The 27,664-nt window shown below is 31.5% G+C and overlaps 1 protein-coding gene across 8 annotated transcripts in view; it reads right to left on the bottom strand.

The window, feature by feature from the left end:
* Positions 1-27,664, bottom strand: part of LOC124544496 (SH3 and multiple ankyrin repeat domains protein 3) — a 210,386-nt gene that overhangs the window by 107,651 nt on the left and 75,071 nt on the right. For all 8 annotated transcript variants that reach the window (XR_006967538.1, XM_047123079.1, XM_047123081.1 and 5 more), the window contains one exon: positions 6,721-6,873. Coding sequence is in view for 7 of the 8 variants with exons in the window: in XM_047123079.1 (XP_046979035.1) it covers positions 6,721-6,861 (141 nt within the window). In the remaining variant the exon portion in view is untranslated. The remainder of the gene's footprint in view (positions 1-6,720; positions 6,874-27,664) is intronic.

The raw sequence follows: 27,664 nt of genomic DNA, 5'->3' as shown, positions 1-27,664 counted from the left end.
ACTAGACACAACGGTATTAAGAATCATAATTAAAGATATACAGCCTACGGCCAATTCAGATAAAAAAAATACGTAAATATTTGTTATATAAAATACGGTATAAATTATATCGTCCTGAATTCGACTAAATATAGCCTAAGGTGTCTTGGCGCTGAAGCATTCCATAAATTCCATGCACATTCCCGGCGGGTGTTCGATTTTCAAACGCACGACGTTTTATTAATTTCCCGCCATTACGCTCTGACAGCGTCAGTATGTAAATGGCAGCCGGTGAGTGAGTATCTTTCGATCGTTCGATTCGTCTGGCGTGACCGGCGACTGCGTTTAAGAAATTACTTCCACGTAACGGTATGTAGGAACTGGTTTGTATTGTCGAGTATGTTCGTACGCTGACGGACTGTGATTTTTCTGAGGTCTCGAGGGCCTCAACAAATAATAGGTTGAGGTTTCGACGTGCAATCTCTTTGAAGAGATCGACTGCTTGCTCAAAGCCGTACCCGCCACACGACTCTTGTAGAAGTAATTATACCATGATACCTGCTCAAAATTATACATATTTTTAAGTAAATTAAAAGTTCTTAAACATATATTCCTTATACATGTAAATGATGGTTTTATCGTACAAAATAATACACTGATGATATGCTTATTTTAACCTGAATATAACGTTTAAATAGATATTTGAAATTAATTAAAATAATTAATTTAACATTCACATAGAGTTTTTATACATTATGTCCAAATATTACTTAAATAAAATTACGTGAAAATACGTTAAAACTCGAACTTATAATGAGAATCAGATTCAAACGTTAAGTAAATAATTCCAACGCAATCCGCGTACGTCTCACTTATTGGCAAGAACGAACTGGGACTACATTTGCAAGGCAAAAATCATAGAATGCATGAGTATTGCAAAATAGACATATTTATCGCCACAGAACCGGGTGGATGAGGTTTTAATGTTGCATTTATTGCGATTTACGGTTGTCGAAGATCTCGTCTCGCCCACAACTACGAGGGTCTGCTACTATGGGTAAAAGTCATTTCACTATGGACGCATTCGTATTCCTTTTACAAAGTCTCACAACCTTGGCTTATTTAGGTAACTAATCCAGTTATTACTGGTTTCAGTTCGTTTAAGCCGGTCTAGGTTGGTTTTATTAACATAGCATCAGTCTAGTTATTCAATTTTAAGTCCTTATATAAATAATTAAAGGTTGACTGGAAGAGACCGTTATTAGAGATGTGGCCGCGTTATGTTTACCATTTTATGACGTCATAGGACGAATTGATAATATTGGACAGATAATATGCCATTTCATAAAAACAAACTTTCACATGTCAATTATTTAATCAAATGAAACCTTCTATACCGCTTTCCATAGTAGTATAGATATTTTTGAAGTACCTCCTTATAAGTGGTCTACGATTAATTATAGAAAATCGACACGTATCAAGCTTAATCGTTTTTATCTCACTATAATAACATGGAAAATGGATGCTATCATTACACAATATTAGGTCATTCGTCTCTCTAATAGGCCTAGATAAAATCTCAAGTCCCATCGAACCTCGTCTTACTCAATAGCCATTGATAGTGACGAATGGATGAGCTCTCGAGGCTCGAAGCGCCCGGGTTTTCTATAAATAACCTTGACTTATTATGGAAATTTCTTTATGAAAGTTTTCTTTCATGCTTATGATACAGTTCGAACTATTTCCCGGTCAAATATACTTTCAACCAAGAGAATTAAAAGTATTATAAAATGAAAACTTAATAAAAAGTTCGGCTAGGTTTTATGTACGCGACTATATGTTCCGTTTCATAGTGTTAAAATATTCTTATTGCGTTCAGTTTTCAGAGCTAATTCTATTATTTATATACTCAAAAGTACTTTTGCTTACAATTTCAATTGAAAAGAAGTGTTACGACTATAAAATAGCAAACTATACATTCTATATAAATTGTTTATAAAATTAAGAATTACAATTCGATGCTAAATTCAAACACATAATACAATTATATTAATATATAAGCCAAGATGTATGTAGGTAAAGCTACGATCACAACCCACAAGTGTGCAGCCAAGGTAGTTTGCCGTTAATACAAAACAGATACTTTAATATGAACCGTTTAATTACTTAGCGTTCAGTAACAAAAATAGTTTTTAAAATAGTAAAATCTGAAATATACCCTATCTAGTTGTCAGTGTAGGCAGTTTTACTTCAGCAAATGTTAACCTGTACAGCTATAATATTTCGAAGCTATTTTACTGAGATATTATTAAACAGATATAAAATTAGGTCGCATAGAAATGTTTTACAAAAATATTACGAGATTTACCCGCAAAGGGAATATGAAATACAGTGAATTACTGTAGCGATTAATGTTTTTCAGAAAAAAAAAATTAAAAGCACTTTTCTGTGCTCACTAAAATTAGATGACCTATTTACATTTAGGTTTTAATTATTCTTCTACCTCTTTTATAATGTTTTCTATTTATAACTTTGTATAAGATACATTTTAAACACAAAATAAATTTTGCAATAATAAAATACTTCCAATCCCATTAAATTAATTAGGTAATCCCATTAAATGGCATGTTGGATTTGAACGTGTATTGCATGCAATGCTGTTTTGTAATACACATGCAATACTGACAATGGATATCAAAGCGTTTGATACTTAATCTTGTTTCACTCTGTTTACAGGATACATTCCAATTTAAATACAATTGAAACTGAATTTGGAATGTCAAAACGTATGATTAATCAAACCTTCATTCATTTTCCAGGTTCCAAATATTCAAAAAAAATCTAGGCGATATGATATGTATTAGAGAACATTTAGGGTAGTTCGTATTTATGATCATTACAGAAAATAACTATAGATTGAAACTACTATGGATATCAGAAATCGCAAGGGCATATTTTAGTTCAATAATACGTAACAATACAAAATGTAATGTTCCCTACTGTAAAATTGTTTTATTTTTACGTGTAATAAATTGCACGCACTTTAAATAAATATTACTTTGAGCAAACTTGTTTTTTTTTTTGTTTTTTAAAACTTCTCGGCTCTGAGTCGTGATTGTTAAAACATTTTACTTAAGTCTTGACAAACAGCAGCTCAATTGATTTGGCTCAATTTACAATACTCCATTCTTCGTCTGAATCAAATGAGATTTGTATTTCACGGTTATTATTGTGAAATGAACTTTCATTTGAGACTTGTAACGTTTTTGAAATAGATGAATTTGTTTAATAAGAACAAAGTGCCTTAAATTTATGAATAACATCTACTGAACCAATGATATTCTAATAAACAGATATGTTATATCCATACTAAACAACAGAAAAAGTGTGCCGCGCCGGGGACCGTTTATTTTAGTTTATTTTTACATTTCGTTAAAAGTTGATGCTTGATAAAAACAATAAGTAAAAGGGATAACTAGATGTTATAATTACGCAAAACGTATTACTACGTAAAACGACTAAAGAAAAACGTCCCAATTAGGACGTTTTCTAGTCTTCACTTTTTGCGCGTTAATAACATATCTGTTTACTACAACATCATTATACTGAACTGTTTAGATATATCTAAGTATAAAGACGATTTGAATATCCGATTGGCATATTCATATGCCTCATATTAAATTAAACATTGTTTTTTTTTTTTAATTCTACGTTTATGTGTAAAATACTTTGGTTTTTGAAATTAATGAATCCAATATTTTTAAAATATTATTATTAATGTAATTAGAACAAAAACCAATCAACAGACAGTTAATTTTAGTTGCATTCTTATCTATGCGGTAGATAAGCAAAATTTTTTGCAACAAATTCACAAGAGAATTTAGTGAGCACAGATTATTTAATATTTGTTCAAGGTTAACGAAAATTATATATAATCTGTTAAAGATATTCATATCACATAATGCAGTCCACGTTCCGTTATTAATGCCTAAAGGTGACCCGCTTATTCACACGCATACAAAATTATGCAAATTACATCATTAACATTTTAACGAAGGCTCATATCCATGTTTCAACTTATAGTTGTCTAATCGCCTGTGAAAAGCGAGTATGACCTTGACTTGTGATGTCTATTGTTTTCGAAAACGGTTTATTTAAAATCTTACTGCTTCATTTCACTTAGTTTATTAGACTACGTCATTCGTTCAATTGAGAAACAAAGATTTAATATGACATAGAGATTTCTTAAGTTATGGAATGTACAGTTTCCTCCGGATATGCGTAATAGGTTGGACCTCAAGTAAACCGAAAGTCAAAAATGACGTAAGTCGAACCGATCTAAACCTACCGGTCGAAAATCGATGTTTACAATATACATGTTCGAATATCAATTCCGAATGTTATGTTACATAAGATAGAGTATAAATTTAATATTATTGATGAATTTTGTTAAAAGTTCTATGTCACTGACGTGGTAATGAAAATTGAGAGAACGGGTTTATTTTTGATATAGAATTTACATTTTATTTGTAATTGGGTTAAATAATTTAGCAATTTCACTTATACGCACGAAGCTCGAGCCTAACCACCTAATGTTTACCTAAAATGATCTAAAGGCCACAGAAATTATTTTTTCTAACAGCAACACTAAAATTTGTGTATCCAAATCATTACCTACTATGGTATGATAATATAATGGCCACATTAGCAATATTAGGTTTGGATAAAATTATATTATTTTTAATCATTTGTTCATTGGTTAAGTGAGCAAGCGTACCCTCTAAAGCAGTAAAACGTATATTAAAAAAAAATATCTTGTTTTAAATTGACCTAAAAAAAGGCACTTTCAATAATTCACAATACCGTATGCGGTTTTGAAAGTGATTGCATTAAAAATAAAATAAAAGCAATGAACTTTATTTCAACTGTCGATAAAAAGGCGAGCGTGTGAACCGCCGCGACGTTCCACATCATTCAGATCGTTGTTTTTACTACGGAGTAAAGAAATTTATCATTACAAACCGCTAGCTTCCGCGCGGTCTAAAGGCCGGAGACGCTGCTAAAAGCCGTATATAGTAAAATTGATTTTTTCCCCTCCAATGGTCAGTAGCTTTTTATTGATTTTGTTCTGAAGCGAATTACTAGTATGAAGCAATAGGCTGTTTGGCATTTTTTATTTATTGATTTTTATTGATCATAATATTGATTTTCGGCTTTACTTGTTCAATAATTGTGTGGTAAGTTTGTTGTTTCTCGTTAATTTACAAGTACAATCTATTATTATTTATAGACCTTGACATAAACACAAGTGTGCACCTATAAGATGTTTGTTGGAAAATAATTTCATTCCACTCAGAGACAATTTAATTGCAATAGATGTTATAAGTTCTAAGATAAGAATACATCTGTTATTGTATGTAAATTGACGTTATCATTTCGAGTGTCACTATTATGAATTTTTGAAAATGGAATTTACATAATTTTAAATTTAATCTTAAGTATGATAGTTATTAAGTATCGCGCCACATGTATTGAACTCAATTCACGGTTGTTGAATTTATTCCATTTTGTTTAAGCAATTTTATTGGTACTATATATAACAAACATTTCTTTTTTCGCGGACGTGACTTGGCCTAACTAATTACGATGTGTCCAATTCGTAACGAAGCTGTCATAAAAATAATACAGTCATTGTAGGGGGTGGCGCGATATTTAGTAATTACCCATCCTTTATTTAATTTGTTTAAATATAAAATCATTATCAAGCATAGGTCTTTAAAAAAAATTGATTGTAATGTTTAGGTTATCATTAGAACAAAATTTAAAATTAGAATATTGAGAAAGTAACGGAAAAATATTGTCATCATCATCAATGAAAGTAATTGTTAAATTCTTAGTAATATGATAAATTCTTATCGAATAAATTTTAGACAATGGACTATTAATGTTACAAAGTAAACATATAATCAGGTAATTCTTAAATAGGTCGACACAATTATAACGACAGATGGTGAGATAACCTTACGATTTTAATTGCAAGCCGTTTAGATAAAACTTTTCCACAAGTCATGTTGTTTTAGAATGGAATTCCAATTTAGTGTCTAAGTGAATTTTCGAAGTTAACAAATTAGATATATATTAGTAAGTTTAACGTTTAATTTGTTCAAGATTAATGGATATTTAAAATGCATATATGTAGAGAACAAAAGATTAATTCTCTTTTCTTTATATGGTATGCAGTAATACATAACATCGCATTTTAGTATTCTTGAAAACATCGGCATAAAACTGTAGACATAGAATATAATCCATATTGATTTTTTGTCAGAGACAAAATTTTTTTATTTCGCTATTTATTTAAATGACGCTGATGCCAATGATATTCTAATAAACAGATATGTTATATCCATACTAAACAACAGAAAAAAGTGTGCCGCGCCGGGGACCGTTTATTTTACATTTCGTTACAAGTAAAAAGGAAAGCTTGATAAAAACAATAAGTAAAAGGGATAACTAGATGTTTTAATTACGCAAAACGTATTACTACATAATTATGATGTATTATAACGTATAACTGGCATAATTATGATGAAAACGACTAAAGGCAAACGTCCCAATTAGGACGTTTTCTAGTCTTCACTTTTTGCGCGTTAATGACATATCTGTTTACTTGAACATCATTGCGCTGATGCTGTGAAGAGAAGGAAAAGAATGCATAGAGATGTGTATCAAGATACTGACCTTAGGCAAGGCGGCAAGGCACTGCTGCTTGACATCCCACACGAGCTGGTCGCGAGAGAACTGCAGGCTCTTCTGCACGTTTAATTCGGGCACGTGCACGCGCACCAGTAGCCAGCCCTCCTCCGCACAATCGCCCTCCATTACTCAAGCCATCTGGAAAGAAATCGTAAATCAATATATGTACTTCAGAAGCATACAACTGTAAATTTCCCACTGCTGTACTAAGACCTCCTATCCCCTTGAGGAGAAGGTTTGGAACATATTGCACCACGCTGTTCCAATCCGGTTTGGTGGAACACACATGCGGCGAAATTTATTTGAAATTAGACACATTCAGGTTTCCTCACGATGTTTTCCATCATCGCCGAAAACGACATGATGAATTATAACAAAAAAGCCGCAATCATCGGTTACGATGCACGCATTCTAACCACTGGTTTTTAGAAGTATGTTTCATAAAATCTATGTTCCAAAAATAATATTTTAATTTCGACTTGAATGTATTGTTACCAGCACCAGAAGTGTGTGCGAAAATAGAGCTCAATATGTTGGTTAAAACTGGTTACACATTTGGTTGTAAGATTTGACTCATACTTAGTAAGTTAAAACTAGTTCCTAACAAAGTAATTTAAAATGTATGAAATTCGATTCAGCTTTGTGTTTTACTGCGACTTGCGAGCCAAATAAGCCAAGATTATATTCTTATAATATTAAGTAAAAACTATAAATCTTAATATTTTGACGTAACTGTACAAAAATATGTACTATGGTTAATTACCAGATAATTTTGTGAGGTTATCGAACACATCTGTAAAAGACAGACCAGAGGATTGTGTTCGTGTTATGGAACTATAATATATGAATATATTATATGTATGCAATTTAGTTTATCATAAGATAATGTAAAAGTTGCAATTTTTAGCGGCAGTTTTAAAGATTTTTAAATTCATCTTATCCAGTACAGCCAGTTATCTAGAAATGGGAGGAGGAATTATTCAATAAAACATATAATTGTCTATTCAATGAGAAGCATTGTGTATCCTTAAGGGTTGCCGACTTGCCGACAAATCGTGTGGCGGCGGTGCGTCCGGTCTTACTTCTCTGAAGTTCGAATTACGAATTCAACATTCAGTGGCGCCAACTTATCGCCCGCGCATTCTAGAAACAATCTCGTCGCCGTAATTTTAACATGGCGCCGGTCATAGGGTTGCCATTTCTATTCCAATGTCCTTGAAATTAGTAAACGGAAAGACGTAACAGGGTTGCTATATCAATTAATTATTGTTTAGAATTAATCATTGTGAATGTTATTGTTGAGAATAATTTATTTCGTATATAATATTAGTATAGATAATACAGTGCACGCGTGAAGTGACAACCGATGAACAGTGTTTAATTCGACGCGCTGGTTTATAATAACATACCCTTGATTTAAATAATAGGTTTATTTTAATTCAATAACCTCCAAGGATGCTCTACACATTCTAGGATTCTAACGGCATTCAATATGTTATTAATAGTTTAGTACATAGACTTTGAGGTGCAGCAGAAATGACTAAACCTTGTACATATATGTAGGTATTTATATAACCGTTAGTAACGCTGCTAACCTTACGCATTAATTGTGAAAGAGCCCTTATAAGAGTATTTTATTTGAGCCTAATACAATGAAATCATATTGAATCTGTTATACATAAATAACCTTCATATACGATTTCACAGATTTTTCATATAAATCATTAATATTTATGGCATATTATTTATTATTAATAACAAATAAACATTGTACATAATTAATGTACGTATAATCATTAGGTATATGTACAGTCGGGGTAAGAAAATATTCGTCAAAATAAGATCAATTTTCGTGTGCTCATTATGAGCGATAATCTGCTATACCGATTGAGAATAACATATTGCCTCGCAATGATTTGATGTTTAGGTTCAAAAGGTGCAAAGAGTTTAAGGCTCGATAAAGGAATGGATTTGAAAATATGACTATAACTATATACGATATGGTAAAATGTAAATTCCAAACCAGTTTTTTAAGTTTATTTGATATTGACGACTTAGAAGAACACGAGGCTTATAGAGACAGTATACTTTGATTTTTACTGGTTATGGATATAGGTATATGCGAACATCCCTAGCATTGAGGCAAGTCAACATTATGACTTGTGTTTAAAAATTCAAAGCGTATACATTATCCTAATTAAGAACGCTGGCGGCTGGGACACAAGAGGAAGTAAGTAACTGCAGCCACACCCAAGCACATGCATGAGATAAGCCTTGTAACGTGCTTGCATTATTAGATTTATCTGCTTGTGTATTTTCGTGACATATACGAATAATTCCTTTAGATTTACGTAATAATTTCCAAACAAGGACTGCGCGGTTGGAGAATGGTCAATACTGAGTAGTATACTCATAAATTTATAGACTTACAAAAAAGTTTTTGCTACTTTTAGTTCTGTATACGCTACTTAAATAGCTTTACATTAAAATTACTTTACAAAATGACGATCTAAAGGTGTTTGCTTGTAAGAGTTTAGTTTATGAACTTGAATGAATTCAAGTATGCTTGAATAAAGTATGTTTTTTTATGTACGAGTGTACGATCGGTTTCTCGCGGATGTCAGATACCAATTGACATAAAATTACCAAGATTTAAATATGCGCAAATGTTATTATTTTATTGATATTATTTTAATTTATGATAAACATGGATTATCTGTTATAGTATATCAATAGAAACGAGTAACAATAATAATTTACACAATGTAAATTAACCTAGAAAAACATATTCAAATCCATTTCTTACTATGCCTTAGTATTTACATGCATATGTAACAATATTTATAGGTTATAATGATGATAAATTATTTAAAAAAAAAAAACAAAAAGAATCTTTCTAAATATTATAAATTAACATTTGTTATTTTTCAACGCAACTAAGATAACAAACAGGAATGTACATTTGAAGAGAATATAATAATGTTCATTTAACTATTCGTGTCGCAATTAAGATACGTGAAATAATGACATATTGATTGGTTAAAAGTAATTAGGGGCGGTCTAGCAATTATGTCTTATTATCGCGGTGTGAAACATCAAATATAACATTATTTATAATGATAAGAATAATTTATTTATCGGAATTTAATTCGTCGTTTCTATAGTTCTTAATAGCACTTACATATTTTACTGGTGATTAGATATTTAACTATACGGCGACGACGTTAACTCCCTTGTTAGTGTTGTGACTTTTTTATATAAAGCATGTATTTACGAGATAAGTAGTCAACACCGCCCATAGACGGCGCGGTAAGATATATTAATTATAAGCTTTCCGCCCCGGCTTCGCACGGGTGCAATGAAGTGACATCACAGTAGAAACTTCTAATACTATCAGTGTTTCCCTACTAAATTGTCCATGTATTATATACAAAAACCTTCCTGTCGAATCACTATCTATTACAAAAAAAAAACGCATCAAAATCCGTTGCATAATTTTAAAGATCTAAGCATATATAGGGACACACAGCGATAAGCGACTTTGTTTTATATTATGATTACGTCACCGGTGCATCTTCCTTGGCAACTGAATTGTTTTATCTCCCTATAGTAGTACACTGGTTCTTCAAGCCGGAACACAACACTAATAAGTTGATATGCGATGGAAGTATCACCAAGTACAATCTGATAAGGAAGCCCCTCGGAGCTCGGTGCGAATCCCGTAGATTAGTAAAGCCTTATTTAGGGGAGGGCAACCGGGGCAACTGCCCTGGGGCCTCCACATGAGAGGGGGCCACAGTTTTCAGCAAGTTAACAAATACTGAGATATAGTCAAATATAATAATGTTACTATTTTATAAGTTACCGATACAAATACGAAACAAATCATAGCTTACTGATTGAAATAAAAAAAAACGAATTCATTCATAATAATATACTTATTAGGGTGTTCACGCTTATATTTTTCTAGGGCCCTCACTGCTTTGTAGCCCCGGGGCCTCCAGACCTTCAAATCCGACTCTGCAACTCTCAGTAATAGTCCTGAATTACAAAGTTTAAATTATTTTAATTATTATGCATCGATACATACTTTCCTTTCATTTGCGGAAAACTATATGTTATCAATATAATATACATATGTTATTTCCGTATAATCGGTTCCGATTAGTGTTGCATTTACATAACTTACACTACAAAAAAATACATGATTTGTATATTCAATGATATGAATATAATATTAATAATTTATTTAAACAATGTGAAAGGCAATTAAAATTGTCTGTCTGTCATGCGGAAACAGTTAAAGAGTTATTGTAGATTTCATTTATGATTTTAATAATGTATTGGTTGGAATCCACATACCGTTATTATAATAATCATATATAAAACATAATTGGTCGATTTTCAAAATAAAAAGAAACTTTGGGCGATATAATATTATTTCAGTGTAGTATTTCATTATTTGTCATATGTAAAGTTTTATAGATCGTCGATAATTTACATTTAAGATAATACAATCAAGAATCAAAGCAAAATTATTTATAGACTACAAAATTGAATTAAAATAAAACATTCATTCATAGCGCGCGAAATATTTACAAATAAATAATAAACATTATTTGGCTGCAAAATCCGGAGTCATCGTCTTGTAAAATAAAAAAGTTTATAAAATTAAAATGAGTATTCAACGCCCTCACAAAGAATCAGAAAAACAGTCTTAAAAATAATATTAAGTGAGACCGATTATATTTGAACATAATTTAATCGTTTACATGCTATTACTAGTGGAACGGTTTATCTCAATACATAACTTCTTGTAACTTGTCCTCATAATATTAATGCATTTTACAAAAAACATAACACGGTGTAAATGTAAACTATGCGACGAGAGTGGACAAGTGCTTACTTGGTATGCAGTTACCCTTTTATAATTTCAAGGATATTATATTAACGCTTAAAAACGCCCACTTTATATGTCGGAATATTTAAGTGAAAGAGTAAAATAATAATGTAGTAAGATATTGCTTTTATAAATGTATTTAAGCTGTTTTGGGTGCGAAGATGAAGTGTTCAATTTTTTTTAATTTATAATTTCTTAGAAGAGCACAAATACTAAAGATGTTATAAAATGAGTTCTTTACCTTTGAGCTAAAAGCGCCTCATGATTTGAAGGGGAAATGTTGCTGGCATTATATTCATTAGTATTATTTTGTCTGTATTTGTAGTTATTTCTTTATCTGTGCCGTTTCCATATTAATTTTTTGTCAGAGAAAAATACATTATTATTCGATGACATAATATTTTATGTACTTGATGATTAAACTTGGTATAACCGTTCCATATTGTCTTCACAAATACGCCGTATTAAAAGTACTTCTTGATTATTTAAGACGACAAAAAATTGTCATTTTTATATGTATTGTATAATGTATTATGACTTAATCTACAATATTTAAAAATAGCAATCGAAACACTATCTTTAAAAAATGTTTACCATCCAAGATTTTATTAAAAAAAATATATATCACTATCCAGTAATATTCGACGTAGATATTCACATTTTATTTTTATACAGACTTCAAAATATTTGCTAAAAATACCTTTAAATAAAAAAGCAACATAAAAATCTCGGGAATTTGATATAATGTTTCATAATTGTTTCGTTAATTTCTGTATTCAGTTAAGAGCGCGGAGATGAAGTATAGGGAGTAATTATAACGGTTGTCATGGCAACATTTTCGTCTTTTCAAACGAAAACAAGTTAATAAGCATTAGAACAATTAATTGTTTATTTTGAGTTAGCGTAGGTCTTTATATTGGAAACACATAAATTAAAATATATTTGTGTTGTATAATATTATATGCTTGATGAATCAAATCAATAGAACAGTTTGTGTTATTTTTATTTAAGGCTGTTGTTGATACTTTATTGGTAACCAAACATTTCACATATTTTTCCGCTAAATATTAATAATTGGTATATTGTTATGTTCCGGTTTACATAATTAGTGAGTCATTACAACAACTACAGGCCTTTGCTTTCTAGGTGGTGGTGGGTGGTTTTGTGGCGCAGTAGTGAAGTGAGAAATGGTTAATATTCCATACAGCGCCAATGTTTATGGACGGTAGTGATCGCTTACCATTAGGTGATCCAGTGGGTCGTCGAAAAGGCAGAAGTGCTAATTCTTTGAATTTGGCGAGAGTAAAATAGTGCTATCTCTTTTTCGTGTACGTAAGTTATAAAGGACAACAAGTCTTTATTTATTTTTGTATCTTTTATATTAGAGTTGTAATAGAACACAAAGAGTATCATATTGTTTTCAGATCGAATGATTTATCATAACATTAAATATGATTAGTTTCCTGTGTTAGATGCATATTTATAGTTTTTTTTTTTATTATGCTGTCATTATTGTAATGTTATTTCATCGTAAATTATACATCATTATGTTTAAATATGAGATCATCTTTATGAATAGAAGAAAATGGATGTGTATCGTTCATGGTCGCGATTGCGAACCTATAGCGGAGTATGTGCCCGCAACTGCTTTTTACTGTACATAGGTTTTCGTTCTTGACGTGTGTGACGTTAGATATTCGTGATCGAGGTTGCAACATGAAGCAAAGTTTGTTCGGAGATCACAGTCCCTAAAAGGGTAGAAGATGACGATGCAATGCCTCGCATATAAATGGATTGCATCAAAATTGCAAAAAGTAAAGTAATTTTTGACTAAATAATATGCTTACTAAATCCAGTTTTGAAAAGAACAGGACCTAAAACTTTATTTATTATACTGTATTTGCTATTATCACTAAGTCTACATTTTTGCTTTCCCAGTGTCTCATAATATCCAAAAATTTGTACATTGTATATTTGTTCATATATGAATAGGACAAAAAGCATATCTCCGTATTTATGCTATAAAATATTAACCAAAGAGAGCTAAAACGACGATTTAGTTAAAGAATTATATCGTTATATAATTTATCTCGGAAAGTACCGCCCATGAGCACTTTCCTTAGTTAGTATTAATTAAAAATCATCAATAAAAGAAACTCCGCGTTATATGATCAATTATCACAATGCCACTAATATATATACACGCAAAAGATTTATGAAGTTGTATTATGGCAGTGCCGTAATGCTTATAATAGAAGTTTCATAACGTTATGTGGGCGTGATCTTATCGTCTGTCAACTGCCTTCAGGTTGGGTCAGTTTTAGTATTAAATATTATAAATTATTTGTAATATTCTAGATGGCTAGATCAGTTGGGGTTCCTCGTCTTAATAATATCCACTGAAGCTGCTGTCTATAAATTATTGCCTTTAATTATATTTAAATAAAAATAAGTGTTTTCGCAATTTTAATATGTAATCCGACATAGCTTTCGGAACTAGCTTTTTAATTTCCTTTGGCATAATATCTTCAAATATACAGGATTTTTATGATTTTTTTATACAGTCAATATTTCATCAACTATGGAATTTAAGGTGTTAGGTATATCATTGTATAGATATATAATATATGGCTCTTTTACCATAAACTGAAACACCGAAATAGAAAATATGAATTTTGCGGTAAAGCACGTGACATGTGATAGGAAACCAGACTAAACATATAGATACTGTATAAAGTAACAGTCTGTAAATTTCCCACTGCTGGGATAAGGCCTCCTCTTCCATTAAGGAGAGGGTATGGAACATATTCCACCACGCTGTTCCAATGCGGGTTGGTGGAATGCACATGCGGCAGAATTTCGATGAAATTAGAAATATGCAGGATGTTTTCCTTCACCGTCGAGCACGAGATGAATTATAAACACCAATTAAGCACATATATATAGTGGTGCTTGCCTGGGTTTGAACCCGCAATCATCGGTTAAGACGCACGTGCTCTAACTACTGGGCCATCTCAGCTCTATTATATTATGATATTGTATAAATAGATATATTTATAGTTTTTCAAAGGTTCCAATGCTATCTGGTCTTTGTGACCTTATAGAGTGAAATAATAGCATAGTGCGTGGGAATATATTTATTCGCTATTGTATTATAAGTTTGGATATATTCAGGAGAATATAAATGCGAGGCAAGACTGGTAACATTTCCGCTAAGATCATAAGATACATAAGTGTACGCATTGAAACAAAGTAAATCGAAACAGTGAAGTTCACACTTAGCCTAATTGCTGGAAATGAGGAGTAAAGTTGTGACAAATCTAATCAAGTCAAATGAAATCATAGCATGTTATTAAAGTAGCATCAATATATCAATAGGAGCTATAATCAATTTTAAATGAAGAGCGTAAAGTGAAATACAGAGTTATATAGGTTATGAATAATATTTTTTATAATGTCTATTGCAAATACAACTACGTCGCATTATTTACTGGACGTTTAAATTTAACATGTATTATCTGTACTTATGCGTCGTTTTCTCTCTTCTGTAAAAAAAACATTCAACTCAGAAAACTACAAAATAATATGACAGACCTGCATAATTTAAGCTCTTTCATAAACAAGGTGTACGATAATATAAAAATCGGTGCCAAAAATATTTTGGGCATATATATATGGAAAAAGAATATTTACAAGAAATATTGAAGTATACAAAATACCTTTCGAACCTTTTTCGTTACGAAACTGATTTATTCTACGTATCATATGTTAAGATAATATCACAGAATATAAAATTATTATGAAAGGAAAAGGTTAACAACGGATGGAATAAGATCTCTTTGCTAAATATTTTTTTATCAGAATTTGAATGTGGGCGTGAAGTGGGATGTCTGATTCCGTTACTTACAAAGTAACTTATAAAGATTCCCAGAATAATTAAGGCTTGTACACGTGTAATACATGAACATATGTATTTTATGCCATAAATGCTACGACGAAGTTTTCTTAATATTTTAATTGCATATTAAGTTCTTTGCAGTTTATAATTTAGTCTTTGTATTATTTTACTAGCTATCCACTTCGACTTTGCAGGGTTACAATGCTAATACTAAATATACTACAAAATTTTATTACGTCATCACATTAGATACTTCTAAAATTGACAGCGTTTCTCTACTATACTTGTCCATGGATTATATACAAAAAAAACTCTCGAATCACTCTAAAACAACGCAACAAAATCCGTTGCGTAATTTAAAAGATCTAAGTATACATAGGGACAGACAGCAGTAAGCAACTTTGCTTTTAAATACTATGTAATGATTAGTTAATCGATTAATACACTGGCAATCGTTAAAGAATGAATTGTGAACGTAGAAATCGTTGATTGATTTTAATGTAAAGCTTACATTTCGAATATCAAATAGCCAGTGTATCATATAATTAAAACAACATTGAATGTTATTATTATATAATTTATAATTAAATCATATTTTATTATCTTTTGCATTTTTTTAAAATAGTTTTAAGAATAAGGAGATTTGGAAGAATTAAAAGTAAGCAAGTCAATAGGTTTCTTGATTAACGAGTCCGTCAGGGTTTCTTTTTGTTGTCACGTGACCCGTGGCAAAAGTCTACAGTTGTTCCCACGGTGAATGTCATGGTATCGTAATATAAAAAGTAACAGCCGGTATACGGCCCACTGCTGGGTTCAGTTGTCTCACTTTGAGAAGGTGTGGAGCTCATTATAACACAAATATTATAGGTGTTTGCCCGATTTTGAACATTATTACCTTATGTTGAAATTCACGTGTCTCAACTCTGAGCATACTCAGCTGCAATATAAAGACCTTTGCTAATATGTTTGATTACTATTCAGTTATTTTAAAGAATCTTGAGATTTTATAATGAAGATCAAATTAAAATGTTTAAGGAATTTGGGCTTTTCAATAATGCAACTTCATTTTTTAAATAGTCCTTTCATCATCAAACCATATTTAAAATCTATTCTCGATTTATTATTCTCTCCCTTCTGAAGGACGAAGATGGCAATAATAATCAAAGTATTTTTAACAATGACAAATTGAATTTAGTTAAAAGACATTGTATGTCTTAACTCGCTAATCTCACGAATTGTAACGTGCTTCACGAGGCAAGTGTGTGTAGTTTGTAAGATTGCATAGTTTATTTTATATAATACTAAAGGACATAAGTCATTAGATCCATACGATAAATATACTAAATCGTTTCTTGTCAATACACTAGAATTTAATAAATTGAAACCAGTTTACATATATAGTATAATTATGTACTTGCAACTTGACCTTTACAACGTGCCAAGAAAAATAAGTTTACCGTCTATACATATCAAGTTTATAAATAAGGACAGATTATATACTAGATTTTAATCGCCCACTTCGTTAGACGTAAACCTCTCGTTTCTTTTATTTAATGTATGTCTTTATTCCATATGTGGATACTATGACAAATCTGTCTATTTTAATTTTGCCTATCAAGAATTTTAAATCTTATGTTGAAAAAACGTTGATAAATAAGTATTACTAGTCAAAAAGAGACTATATACATGACAAATATGGTGTAGAGTTTGTATTTGTTATATTGAATTCAATTATTTAACAAGACGATTCAAAAGTTCTTATAGAGCCTATTTAAATAGTAAATAAAGAATAATAGCAATTGGACGTCCAATTTTAAGAAATATGTTTCTCATTGATTGTATTTTTTATAATAATCACAACATTTTGTATCGATCCAACAATTTGCTTATACAATAGATATATTTTTTTTTACTTATTTTTTTTTGTCTACGGTACATTTTCTTGTTCACTGTACTAAGAATGTTCTCGGTCGTTCTTTGAAACTATTCTTACGAATACGATTCAATCGTGACGAGTCAATGAGGGTTCGATGTACTCAGGTAACTTACGTCCGAACTTTTATTTGTCAAGGTGATGACTAAGTATCTTCGCCATTATTTGCCTAAAACGTTAATAATACAATCGCGTATTCAGTGAAGTAGGGTTGCCAACTTTTGAAATCATTTGATTTTTATTTTGACTAAATATTCTATTAAAATAGCTTTTTTGGAATTTATATTTGGAACGGACAATATTCATGTGATTTTTTTTATACACCTGGACCTGCAAGTCGGCCATGTGGCGGCAAGAAATTTTAATCATTCCTTATATAGCCAATCCGCGACCAACATTGGGGACTTATTTATGTTCCTTGTGAATTACACTAGCTCACCCAAACCGGAACACAACAATCCTTAATATAGCTGCTTTATAGTAGAATTTGTGATGAATGGGTGGTACCCCAGACCAAGTAAAGTTAGTAAAGTTGAGTATCATTGATCAATCAATCGACGTGCATTTTGGCAACCCTACTTACAAAGGAGTACAAACCAAATAAAAAAAGCAGTTAGGTACTACTTCCGATTACGTATATAAATAAAAAATAAATGGGTGTTGGTGTGATTTTTTTTCTTACCGCACTATCAAAGTTCTATTCATTAAACGCCCTTTACTAAACCTTTTATAAAAGCGGAATAGAAATTAACATAAAATAATTTGACTGTTTATATGACGGTTATAATTTTATTTTTTTAAGTAAAAATGAACAACTCTTTTAAAATGCACACAGTCAGTCTGTTGACCTCAAAGTTTATGAAAATTTCGACTGCTTAATAAAATGTTCCCAGTAGGAAATTATAAAAATACTCTGCCAAGTTGGCAACGAAGTAAATACCTACGTACTAAAAATAAATCTATCATATTAGGTCAATAAAATCGGCGCGTCTAATGAAACAATAAGGTTTAAATAAGAATGTTGTGAGCTACTTTTTAGCGGCAGTAAGCGTTAATAATATTTCCGTCAACGTTTAATTAGCTTCGAATTTTGAAACGCTATTTTCATTGAAAGCGGCTGTGTAATGATGAAAGTGAATAACCTCAAAAAATGAACTTATGGCAATCTGTTAGAAATGCCAAATACAAATTGACAATAATTTCATACTTTCACATAAGTGTGACCATTGTAAAAAATTTAAATATATTAATATTGTAATTTGACAAAATATAAAATTCAATTCAAATATGTTATATGATACAAAAAAAAATTAAAAAAGTGAACTTTAAGCTAATGAAACGGTTTCTTCCAGACACCCTTTAGATATAGGACGGAAATGGAGTGACCGGTGACGTAAACAAATGTCCATTAGCATCTAATGGACAATACTGATAACATAGAAAAAATTACAAGCGGTAAAGCAATTTTGGGAACTTTAAATATTTTAAAATCAAAGTATCTGTCAAATTTAATCAAAGACGAAATGTCGCATGAAATTTCCGTTACATACGATATTACTAATTTACTTCGTACCAAATATGCAGTTGTTTATGACATGTTAATTTAACTGGCAGCGCAAGAAAAGGTTTCGTAATCATTATAGCCCAGGTCTTCCCACCAGCGACTCTATCAATGGTACGTGTAGGTGGACCGGTTCATTTACTCCACTAATAGGACATATCCGCCCTAAAAACGAATTAATTATATTTAATTCTGAATTTATTTACACATTATAGGTCAAAGGGAAAAAATTGTGTCGTTCAAGATTCAAAAGAGCGTTATTCAGATCTGTGAGGTCATTGAACTTAGATCTTGACATTATTTCCAACTTAACACTTCCAGCCGGTATTTTTTTTGATTACGTAAAAGGTTCGTTATTATATTTCACATATCTTCGACACTTTTTTCATCATATAGGAGACTCACGTCGATCAGAAAGTAATAGAAAAACTGTAAATACTTTGTGGTGTGATCACTTATTTGTCCAGCTGACTTTTCGAATTTAAACAAATATTGTCGAGACATTAGCAAAGTAGACTGTAGTCTTCAAAAGTAGTTCATAACATTGAACAGAAATTGGAAGCTGTTTTTATACCCGGTGTATACGGTAAATGAAGCCAGTTGTGGATGAACGTGTGATGAAAGTCTGCCATCTCGTGGGTAATAAACGTCTTATTATAACGATTATTATGTAACGTGAAACTATTATGTTGCGTTAATGAGCATTTATTACGTTCACAAACACTGTTCCGACGACTCTTATTTAATTTCAAGGTTGACTAGACAATTTAAATGGCTTTAATTTGAAATGTATTTATTGCTTCTACATTTGGGACATGTTCTGATTATAATTGCCATTTAACGAATATTATTTCGTTGAATGTAAAATAAATGGATTGGTTAGCGTGGGTTTGAGTAAAATAGAGTAACGCGGTGTAATTTATTTAATATTAGCTACCACCCGCGGCTTTACCCGAGTGTAGGACGGAGAGGGGTGGGTGTTATGTACCCTATGTGCTTCTCTGTATCCCTGACAACAACAACAACAACAGCCTGTAAATTCCCACAGCTGGGCTAAAGGCCTCCTCTCCCTTTGAGGAGAAGGTTTGGAACATATTCTACCACGCTGTTCCAATGCGGGTTGGTGGATACACATGTGGCAGAATTTCTATGAAATTTGTCACATGCAGGTTTCCTCACGATTTTTTCCTTCACCAATGAGCACGAGATGAATTATAAAGACAAATTAAGCACATGAATCAGCGGTGCTTGCCTGGGTATTGGGCATTGAACCCGCAATCATCGGTTAAGATGCACGCGTTCTAACCACTGGGCCATCTCGACTCTTCTCCCTGACAACGTATATGCAAAAAATGATGATTTTTGAGTTGTTCAAACACTTACTTTCGAATTCATTGTATTAGTTGGGACGTTAAGATGTTTATCTTTTTATTACAATACTTTATTTTACTTGCAAACGTATCACAAACGAGTTCTGTAATATCTTATTGACATTTTGCTAAGGTATTTAAAAAAGGTTGTTCCTTAAAGTATATTTAGTTTGATAACTTAATTTACAACAAAAGTAATCAATACTATTAATTTGTTTCATACGGCGTGTATTTTTCTTCATATATTATAAGGCCTAGCTCATATAAAAGAGCACAGGCATTATTGAGAAATAGGGGAATTATGTTGCCAAGCTCGTACCTACATCATTTAAATCACTCGCTTGCAAATGAATTACCTAAGATTACTCTTAAGTTCGAAAAGTAAGGAACTGTATTACTATATTCTTGTGTGTTTAGGATAATGACGATAAATGTAACCGGGAAATAATTCAACACTCAGTTGAAAGAGGTCACCACTATCCATTGACACTGGCCTAAAATTAAGGAGTAGATTTATAGTACACTAATAGTAAGTGCTATATAATGCTCCATGTGTAGTAGCTACATTAGAGCACTCAACTTTTAAACCGAATACAGCGATTCTGCTTGCTCTGTTGCACTGCTGTTTGACCGCAGAATAATTGTCACTATCGTAATCGAATCGAAACTTAATCGTTGTCCTTCAGTCGTTTTCCAATTCTACTATCAACTATCCCGTTATGGTATCGTATGATAATCGATGTAAATAAATATAATTGGCCCTCAGTTAAAGCTAAAGCTAAAGCTTTGTTATTGTAAGGATTAATTTGAAGATTGATCGAAACAGAATTGGAGACGAATCATCACCGTTATAATAGTAGAATTAGTCCCAGTTCGTAGTACTCTATGACACGTTCAAAAACACATTTATGATATTACAGTAACTTGTATGTAACTGTTGTTTGTGTATATTGATTAAATGCGTAAATTACTATGCAATTACAATACAAATGTGTACACATATTGAAGATACAAATGTATACAATAAATAAACAGTGTGCAGTTATTAATAAGGTTCGAAAATTTCTAAGGGCTATGCCGCGAATGGAACAAATTACAAATTGTAACGTCATTATCGTAAGCTCCCATCTGTCAGATGAAACGCTTTGAACAATAGTGCTTAGTATTAGCTGATCGGTATCATTAGATGAATGCTCTAAGAGATAGCCATTTGATATCGGGACAGAAGTAATCTTTCTTAACGCTGGAACCCACTTATGCGAATTGTCAAAGTCGATTTCACGCTGGTCGTATATATTTATTTTACAAAAATGACGGAGTAATGAACTTCCTAATTGATGGCAATTGCAACAGCATTAAATAATTTATATTTGCGATGCTGACCTCACAATTATATTCTATAGACACATGCTTCAAAAAAAGTAAAACTACTCCAAAAAAAAACGGCCAAACTGGTACACCTGGTTAGTATAAATAGTTACTTTTGCCTTAGATTGAAATTGCAACAGGCTTAGGCCAAACCTTACACTGCCAATGTAGTGTCAAATTCCTTGTCTCATCGGTGTAGGCTACCTCTCCAAGTCAAAAATAGAAGTTGACTTTCTATCTTGTATCGGAAATGTGACGTTTTTCTTTTAAAGTTTAATTCAATCGACTTTCTTTTAAAACCTAATTGCTTATTTGTCCTACATAGTTTGCATTATTAAATCTGCATTTATTTTTTAAAGTATATTAATTATAATATTTTATCTGTTGAAAATGATATACTCTCACACGGTCAATCGAATCTGTACCGGTTCTTTCAAGGTGGACATGACTAGTTTTTTTTTTTTTTATTCTCGTATATACTTTTGTACATGCGTCAGAGTAAAGCCTATTTCATTAGTTCCAATGTACTGATTTTTTTTGCTTCTTTTGAAGGAAAATTAATTTGCTTTTTGTCTCACTGAGTATGTTGATGTTCTTTTTTTATTTACTTTTAGTTCATCATAAATTTTTTGCTAAATTATAGGATGTGTTGATTCGTCCAATACTTCTCGTACTTTTCAAGTTTGTTCAACTTATTGAATAAGTAAATTGTCAGTTTTAATATAACATTTACATGTTAATATGTTGATAGATGACATGAGAACAAGTGAAACTCATGTGTAAACCTTAAATCTTTTCTGATGGGAAAAAACAATCTCAGCGATTTTTATCCAAAATTGAATAAAAATAAACAGCAATACTATGCATGCAATTCTAATAGCAATTAATTAGAAACCAATACGTAATACGATCCGAGTTCACGATGTACTGTTAGTGACAAAAGTGCAATCCTATCTCCACGCTCAGGCGATGCTAATAAACGTGCCGGCTACATTTCCGACACTGACACGCGTGGGACAGTCGCGAATAAAACTAGATGCGCCTTAATGTATCGCAGTTAGGCAGTCCATAATGTCGGTATCGTTAATCCGAATTGACAGATCTCGTTACGTTCGAAGGTATGTTTAGTTTTGAAATGTTTATGTAGGCTACTCTCATTCATTCCGTCTTCTATGGTATGCATACGTAACCACGTTTGAACTACTTTTTTTGATGTTATCAGACGAAACAGTAAATACTTGGGATTTCTGGCATAAAATCGATGGAATAATTTGTAATATTGTTTCCTTCATTTATTCCTACTAGCTGTATTTTTTGGTGTTTGTATTTGATATATGTAATTTTCATTTCGGTCTAAAGCTGTTAAACGATGTTTTTATATTCAAACGCTTCTTGTAAATTTTACGACTTTCTTTTCCAACTGTACAGCGACATTTGGACAACTGTTTTCAAGTATCGATTGCGCACTTCCCACGAGGGTCTAACTTAGTTTTATTGACTCGGTTCGATATTTCGAGAGCGTGTGGTAAAATTCTATGGAGTCTAATGAGGGTCGGTTTAAAGCGGATGTTATTAGGTAATACTTCACTTGCTTCGTTAAATGCGGGACTGACAATGGCGACAAATTGCTTGGAGAACATGCCTAATATTTTAGTACTTATTTACAAAAAAACTGTTTTCGCACAAGCTTAGTATCGTATGCAGCACTATCAACTTATTGTTATACAAAGTAGGTATTATATGGAGATTTCAATTAAGCCGTTGTTTAGTTTAAATTTTTTTTTTATTAATGTGTAATCTATATTAATATAGGAAATGTGAAAATAGCTTGGTCTGTGTGTCTGTCTGTCGCTCTTTCATGACCAAATCAATGAATCGAATTTGATGTAATTTGGGGTGAAGCAAAGTTTAACTTCAAGGAAGGACCTAGGGTACGTTTTTTGACAACCAACTCCCTAAAACGCGAGCAAAACCGCAGGCACCAACTAGTATTAAATAATGACGTATTGGTCAGCATCGACAAAAGGTTCTTTGAAGCATAAAGTTTTCGAAATAGAAATCGACAAACTAATTCACACACTCGCAATCATAATCTCATTCAATAAAATCAGCCTTCATAGTTGCGAGACCACCGAAAGAAAATAATATCGCAATATTAATAATAATATTATTACATTTCTGAGACCTATATCAACTGAATCGTTTGGATTAAGTTATATTATGACGAGGTACAAGTATGATCGAATAAATCCTGATTGTATTCATTTTATCATAAGTTATAATGCAAATCTTAATATCAATAAATAGGTATAAAAAACATAGCAATAAATACATCGTGAGTTTTGTGTATGTGTGAGTGCGTGTGTACTAGTTGATTGTGTGTTCTTGTTAATTAATTGATATTTAAAAAAAATATATTTCAGGGTTACACAATGATAAGAGATAATCGTAATCAAGATTAGCAGAAAACTAACGAAGAATTAATCTCTTATACGTGAGTACGTATTTAAGCGTATTTATAAGAATATTTTTTGTATATGGTAATACTTAAGAGAATATTATTAGCCGGTCGTTTGTTTCCAGGAATACAGGTCCTTGAAAAATAAAATACGAGTAGAACCATTATAATGGGTTTGTTGATAAGGAAAATTTGACGATAAATCAGAAACTCGTTGGTGCTGTATTAAGAAAAAACATAAAAAGTATAATTAATTTTAAAATAACAAAAAAATATGTTTGAATTCTGTCTTAACGGATGTACCATTTTTTTTGTTAAAATTAAATCGTATAACTATGCGTTTGTTTTAAAACATGTCTGATTTTATTATATTTAACATCGGAAAATCACAATTTTGTCGACCGCGTATATGTATATTAAATTATATCATTACCATTACACAGTATAAAACAAAGTCGCTTACCGCTGTCTGTGTCTATATATGCTTATATCTTTAAAATTACGCAACGGATTTTGATGCTGTTTTTTTTAATAGATAGAGTGATTCAAGAGAAATGTTTTTGTACATAATACATTGAGAATATAGTAAAGAAACAAGAAAAAATCTGTATTATATTTAGTATCAGCATAGCACACATGCAAAGCCTGGCGGGTTGCTCTTGTATATATTATAAATACCATGGATCCCTAAGTTAATCTTACTCTGCGGAAACTTTAATGACGGGGATCGAAGGCTGAGTCACTAAGGCGCAATTAAAATTAGAAAAAATAGGACTTAAGTATTAGTAAATAAGATTGAATTTTGCGATTCACGCACTGCTGGCATTCTTGCCACTGTTTCACGCGGTCATTAATTGTACAGTAGCTATTTTTCATTTTGATTTGTATATGTGGAGATTTATAATTATATTATTTTGATAGAGATATAGTACATGACTAAAGCATAATACAGTGAAGATAATAAATCATGTAAATGTTGTTGTTTTGATTGTTTTTTCTAGCTTAACGCAATATTTACTAATGCAATTTATATGATAATTTTTATAATATTTTAGTTAATAGTTTCAAGTTGGAGATTTACTTTGTTTGTATCTATATATCTTGTACAGCTCAATGTGCGGACGAAGTCAGAGAGAAAATGATAGATTTATATATTGTGAAAACTACACAGATATACGAAATATTACATAATTTAATATAATTTCGGACGGGATAACAGCTTGGAGTAAAAATCTTTATTTCACCCGTATCAACTCAGATCTGGTTGCTAGCACATGCTAGCAACTTACTACTTTTTATTAAGCTACTTTTTATTGAATATAGGTAGGTACATACCTACCTATATTCAATAAAAAGTAGTTGCATAATTTTTATATCAAGGATAGATCAGTTCACACGTTTTATTGCAATACAAGAAACTGCCAGTAAATGTTAATCGTGCCAGTTGAGAGAGTTCAGCAGTTAAGCTGTACTTGAGCCAGGTCAATCAATCTTGTATCGTCAGAATATATTATCATTACATAATTATTTATGTATGACAGCCATGTAATGTGTATTCTATTCGAGTTAAGCTGTTGCTTAATGTATGGTTTCTGAATTTGATTATTAACTTATATTAATGTACATATAAACGTATTGTTCCACTGTATTTAACTTAATTTATTTATCTTTCTGGCTGGGTATTAATAGGTTACTTGACTGAGTCAATTTAAAAGGAATCTCGTGTTAATGTCCTTCTCCCTTCGAGGAGAACGATTGGAAGTAATTCCAAGTGAATCCAAATATGTTAGATTTTTTTTCAAATTAGGCGCATGCAGGTCACCTCACATTTGAAACCGCAATCATCAGTCAAGACTGCACTGGGTTTAACCAATGAGTCATATCAGCTCAATAGTGCAATACAGGTGCAAGGGACACAACATCTTCTATCTTACAAATTGTTCTTGTAAGGATTGGTCTAATCTTTGTACGGATTATATTAATATGTGTGTCCTGGGATACGGTCTACTTACCATCAGAGAGTCATTCATTTATCTGACCTTTTAAAATGCCACACATCATATACATATATTATTTTAGTTGTATAATAATTGCGCGTCCAATAATAATTTATTATGCGGTCAATAGAAGTATTTTATCGTCTATATATTAATAGCAATATAAATTGGTAAATTTAAATGTTATATGCTATTAAAATGCTTTTTGGTAATTCGTATTTCACAACTGGATGTATTTAATTGATTTGTCAGGAACTATTTTCCGGTTTCGAAACGATATGTTTTACTAAAACAATTTACTAATGAAATAAATAAGGTCAAGTAAATTATTAAAGGCATTAACTAAAGATATCTCATAACTCAATACTAGCTGTGAGAATTAAAATAATAATGAAAAAATATGTTACACTTAAAATAATAATTAATTGTTATCACGTAACGTGTGAAGTTAAAATATAAATTACACATGCGTTACATCAACAACAACAGCCTGTAAATTTCTACTGCTGGGCTAAGGGGCATCCTCTCCCTTTGAGGAGAAGGTTCGGATCATATTTCACCACGCTGTGCCAATGCGGATTGGTGGAATACATATGTGGCAGAATTTCTATGAAATTTGTCACAAGCAGGTTTCCAATGTTTTCCTTCACCGCTGAAGACGAGATGAATTATAAAGACAAATTAATGCGCATGAACCAGCGGTGCTTGCCTGGGTTTGAACCCGCAATCATCGGTTAAGATGCACGCGTTCTAACCACTGGACCATCTCGACTCTACATACGTTAACGTATGTTACATATCAATCTATATTTATAGGGTTAATAAATTTAAAAGCTGAAATTAAAACAATTGAGGAGACTAACATTTATTAGTTGTTTCTTTGTATAAATCTATACGAGTTATGACATTATTTGTATTTATAAATTAATTTAATAATTTTCTTATTTATGTGAGCAGCTCTTACTAATACTTTTGAATTGTTATGAGTTATCACACCGGTAAAGAACGTCTTTGTGTTCGTATGTAACTTAGGTAAACCGCCAAAGAATACAGTTGTTTTTATTTCATAGAAAACTAATAGTCGCTCGCGGTTTCGCTCGCGTTTTAGCACTTGGTTGTTATATGTTAGGCAAAAAAAAATCGCCTATGACATTTCTTAGAATTCAAGTTTTTTTCATAGTAAATTTGATCAAATTCGTTTCAAAGGGTTGGTAGTGAAAGAGCGACATATAGACAGACAAAGTTGCTTTTAAATTTATACTATTAGTATAGATTAGGTATAAAATTATATAAAACTAGTAAGTATCTAATCATAATTTATTGCATATATAAATATTAGTTTAAGACATTAATAGACATCAATAACAAGTTGAAATAAAATTGCTTAAATGGCATTACTTTATAAAAAAACAGCTAGTATAATAGGCATTGTACTCGCTTGGAG

The sequence above is a fragment of the Vanessa cardui genome, chromosome 4 (assembly GCF_905220365.1).
Source record: "Vanessa cardui chromosome 4, ilVanCard2.1, whole genome shotgun sequence".
Classification (NCBI taxonomy): Eukaryota; Metazoa; Arthropoda; class Insecta; order Lepidoptera; family Nymphalidae; genus Vanessa; species Vanessa cardui.
This window is presented reverse-complemented; position numbering and strand designations above follow the sequence as displayed.